The 3,901-nt window shown below is 37.9% G+C and overlaps 1 protein-coding gene across 1 annotated transcript; it reads right to left on the bottom strand.

Moving 5' to 3' along the window:
- Nucleotides 1-419: 419 nt before the first annotated feature.
- LOC125471765 (peroxidase 72-like) lies at nucleotides 420-2,366 on the bottom strand. Its single transcript, XM_048572511.1, has 4 exons — nucleotides 2,034-2,366; nucleotides 1,762-1,953; nucleotides 1,508-1,673; nucleotides 420-980 (listed from the first exon to the last, which is right to left on the bottom strand). Exons 1-4 carry the CDS (start codon nucleotides 2,256-2,258, stop codon nucleotides 568-570), a joined length of 996 nt encoding a protein of 331 aa, XP_048428468.1. The 5' UTR covers nucleotides 2,259-2,366; the 3' UTR covers nucleotides 420-567.
- Nucleotides 2,367-3,901: the final 1,535 nt, after the last annotated feature.

Genomic DNA, 3,901 nt, shown 5'->3' on the forward strand with positions numbered 1-3,901 from the left:
AATACATTTACCTAAATCCATCTAGACGTCCGTCTAAACCCCGCCTAGGTGCTAGGCGCTAGCCCACCGCCCAATTAGCGCCTAGCGTTTTTTAAAACCTTGATTAATAGTATCTTGAAGTAAATTTGTAACAAAAGACGAAAGACACGACAAACCTAGCATTGAGACCCTCATAAAAACCATAGCAAGGCCACAATAGATCGCCTGGACAACACAAACCCGATTTAAGCGGTATACGAAACATAAAAACTAAACTAAGTTACTAAGCTAAAGTCGCGGGCGTGTCTATGGACGAGACCACGGGCATGCGTTTGCGGAGGAGACCACCGATACAGAGGTGGCAATAGGCGCGGGTATCAGGCCGCGGCTACTAAAGTAAAATTCCAAAAAGCCAAACGAATTAAAGAAGTTTGACAAAGGAAGAAAAGTTAGTGCAATTTCCATTAAAATACACCAACACTAAATTACATCATGGGATAATAATACCCACAATTTATCCTTGAAAGCACAAAATACACACAAAAAAACGCAAAACTGCATACAAAAATTATACAACCTTAATCATAACTAAGAGTTAACCTTCCTGCACCGCTTCCTAATCTCTCCCATCGACCCAGTAAGCGGAGAAAGATTCCCCATCTTAACCATGGACTTCGCAAACTGCTCAAAGAAAAGCTCGTTGTTCTCTGCATACTGCTGCACCAACTTGTTCGACACCTCACTTTTCGTGACTAGAACTTCGTCCGAGCTCAGAAGTCCCTTGGAGGCCAGCAAGTTCTTGAAGTAGCTGTTGTCGAACTTTGTGGGGCTCACAAAGTCCAGGAAGAACAGGTTCTGGTCCCGGCCGGATCTCGGGCACCGCGTTCTAAGCTGGGCGGCGTAGGACTGGTCGAGGGTGGAATCGGCCAGGCCGTTGCCCGACTGGTTGTAGAGCCTCTGCCTGAAGGTGGTGCACCTGGCATTTCCAATGGTGTGGCTTCCTGCATAAGCAAAGTTTAGGGCACCAAAGTCTTTTGAGATGGAACCCAACATGGATTTGGTAATTTTATGATTTTGCATGTTGGAGTTGTGTGGCTAGATACAAATTATAAGTTGGTGATTACTAATAGCATCAAAGTCTTTTGAGATATAAATCTAAATCCGTTTGGAAGATTTAACACAACCTAGCAAACCTAGGTGGGCTCCAACATAATGCAAAAATTGGGTAAATGAATTATTGGTGCTATTCTTATAAAGTTCATCCATTTGGGGAAAATTAACCTACCCCACGTTAGTAAAAATTGACTCACTCCACCCTAACGATACTTAAACAAAGTCAATCACTCAGCCAATATAGACAATAAAAGGAAAAATTATAGTCCACCCATGTGAAATTCTCTTACTTTATCCTTAAAAGTTAAGTTGGAGATCAATATCAGTGCTCAATCAGGTTCAATGGTGGACCCACACCCATATTTTGCAAAACAATATAGTCACATACAAAATACTGTGTTAGGAAAAATTTTACCAGATAGTGCAACAAGATCAATAATGTTTAGCTTTTTCAACTTGAATTTGGTGAGAATAGTTTGGAATGTGTTGTTTGGGGCTGGGATGTTGTTGTTGGAGCCACTCAAACTTGCTCCAATTGAATCTCTTCTTCCTAGTGGCACCTCCCAGCTTGGCCCCCCGGTCTGAAACATTATGCAACAATGGACAGTCAGCATAGAGTTTAGGCTTTTGTCACACACCATGCAACATACAAAAAAAGCTAAAACTTGCCAGAACAGTTGAGTCTCTAGCAGCAAGAGCCAAAATATCAGCACAAGACACAGTGCTGGGGCACTCCTTCTCCAATGCCGACTTGACTTCGTCGATCACTTCGAACCCTCGTGCTGAATTCTGGTTCGGGACAGACCTCTTTTCGGAGATTATGTTCTGGCTACTGTCCAGCAGAAGTGATGCATCACAACCCTGCAAAATAGTTAGCAACACAATTTATAAGTGCCTCGGTCACATAAAATGTGTAATTAGAAGTTTTTGTGATCGGAGACCTTCACGAAACAGTCATGGAAATGCAGTCTGAGCAAAGAAGCCGCCATTCGGGCTTCTCTTGCAACGGCTTTTGCAACAACGGACTTGACTATCTGTTTTGCTCTGGGGCAGGAGTGGTCATAGAACTGTGGGTAGAGATACCCACCAGGAGTTTTATCACAGAAACATAGTGGAAATAATGCAAGAAGAGAAAGGGCTAAAAGGAAGCTCATAGACTGAGCCATGATGTAGTTTCTTGGAGAAGAAGAAAGACTTGAAATTTGAATATTTTGGTTTGCTGAATCCTTTGGTTGGATTGATGAAATTTATAGAGGAGGTTTGTGGAGAGAGAGAGAGAGAGAGAGAGAGAGAGAGAGAGAGAGAGGCTGGAGTTGGTAGCTTACTATTGCAAGCTGCTACATCAATAGACAGGATCAAAAGAGAAGGTGGGAGTCGGTATGTAGCTTTCATGCTTTTGGGAAATTGATTAAATCATAATTATGGTAAATGCGTTTCTAATTAAGATGATAATTAGTTAGTAGGTCTAAGCTTAGGGGGGTGTATTCATATGGGATTTTAGTTCTTTTAATAAATCTAGCGGTATTTAATCAGGATTTTAAATGATTCTCTGAAATTTAATGCGTATTCAATCAGGATTTTAAGATAGTTTATTAAAATCCTTAGAAATCCGAGTGTATTCAATTAGAATTTTAAAGAAGTTTATAACATTCCAATTATATTCAATTAGAATTTGAATTTAAAGAATTTGAAAACGTTAAGGAATTAGAGGGAATTGGAGAGATTTAGTAGTGTATTTTAAGCATCCACAAATCTCACCTCTTCCCATGAGATTTTGAGAGAATTAAATCAAAATTTTACATGAAGTCTCTACAAATCAATTGAACTCTATAAAATTCATGGATTTATGAATCTATTAAAATCTCTCAAATTTCCACTTGAATACACCCCTTTTATTTTAGAGGAACAATTTTTTTTGACTCACAATGCAAGTTTGCTCGACAGAGAAAAAATGTGAATATATTGACCTGGCCCTTGATGCCATCTGTACTATATTTACACTATTTGATTGCAAGACCATCAGATCTCAAAAAACCTATTATGCAATATTAGAATATAATCACGTGGTATAACCAACTTACATGTTGCAATATGAACGGACGACTAGATTTTTAAAATTGACTGGTTATAGTGTCAAATCAAATATTCACATTATTATAATACGTTAACAGGTATACCATATAAATCGTTCTAGATCTTGAATTCCAAAAATTCAGCTAGAATGACATGCAAGTATTAAAGAAACAATGAACCCTCTCACTCCACTAGGAGCTTTGCATCTTTTACATCTTCAAAACAAGAAATACTTCAATATGGATGTCGATTACATCATTTATAGGGCACTTCTCACAAAAATAAAGAATTCTTTAGGGTAAAGTACAAAAAACTACCTCAACTATTGCGGTCATGACAGTTTCATACCTCATCTTTTAAAATTGACAATGGCATACCGCATCTTACGAATTTGTGACAATGTCATACCTCCGTCAATTTTTCTGTTAGTTTTTCTGTTAAATGCTGACGTGGCAATAGACGGGGACCACTTTCTATTAAAAAATTATTAAAATATTATTAAAAACTAAAAAAAATATTTAATATTTTTTAAATATTAAAATAATAATTAAAAGTAAAATTTAAAAAAAAAGGGTAAAGTACAAAAAATTACCTCAACTATTGGGGTTACGACAGTTTCATACCTCATCTTTTAAAATTGACAATGTCGTACCGCATCTTACAAATTTGTGACAATGTCATACCTCCGTCAATTTTTCTGTTAGTTTTTCTGTTAAGTTCTGACGTGGCTTGATTC

The sequence above is a fragment of a genome, unplaced genomic scaffold, assembly GCF_019419815.1.
Source record: "Pyrus x bretschneideri cultivar Hongxiangsu unplaced genomic scaffold, Pyrus_bretschneideri_v1 Contig1, whole genome shotgun sequence".
NCBI lineage: Eukaryota > Viridiplantae > Streptophyta > Magnoliopsida > Rosales > Rosaceae > Pyrus > Pyrus x bretschneideri.

What these genes read in the sequence shown, in the direction of transcription:
- LOC125471765 (XM_048572511.1), bottom strand. Translation starts at nt 2,258, where the DNA reads ATGGCTCAGTCTATGAGCTTCCTTTTAGCCCTTTCTCTTCTTGCATTA. An exon ending in CTAGAGACTCAACTGTTCTG is followed by an intron (nt 1,674 to 1,761) that starts GCAAGTTTTAGC and finishes ATAATGTTTCAG; the next exon opens with ACCGGGGGGCCAAGCTGGGA. An exon ending in TGATCTTGTTGCACTATCTG is followed by an intron (nt 981 to 1,507) that starts GTAAAATTTTTC and finishes TTGCTTATGCAG; the next exon opens with GAAGCCACACCATTGGAAAT.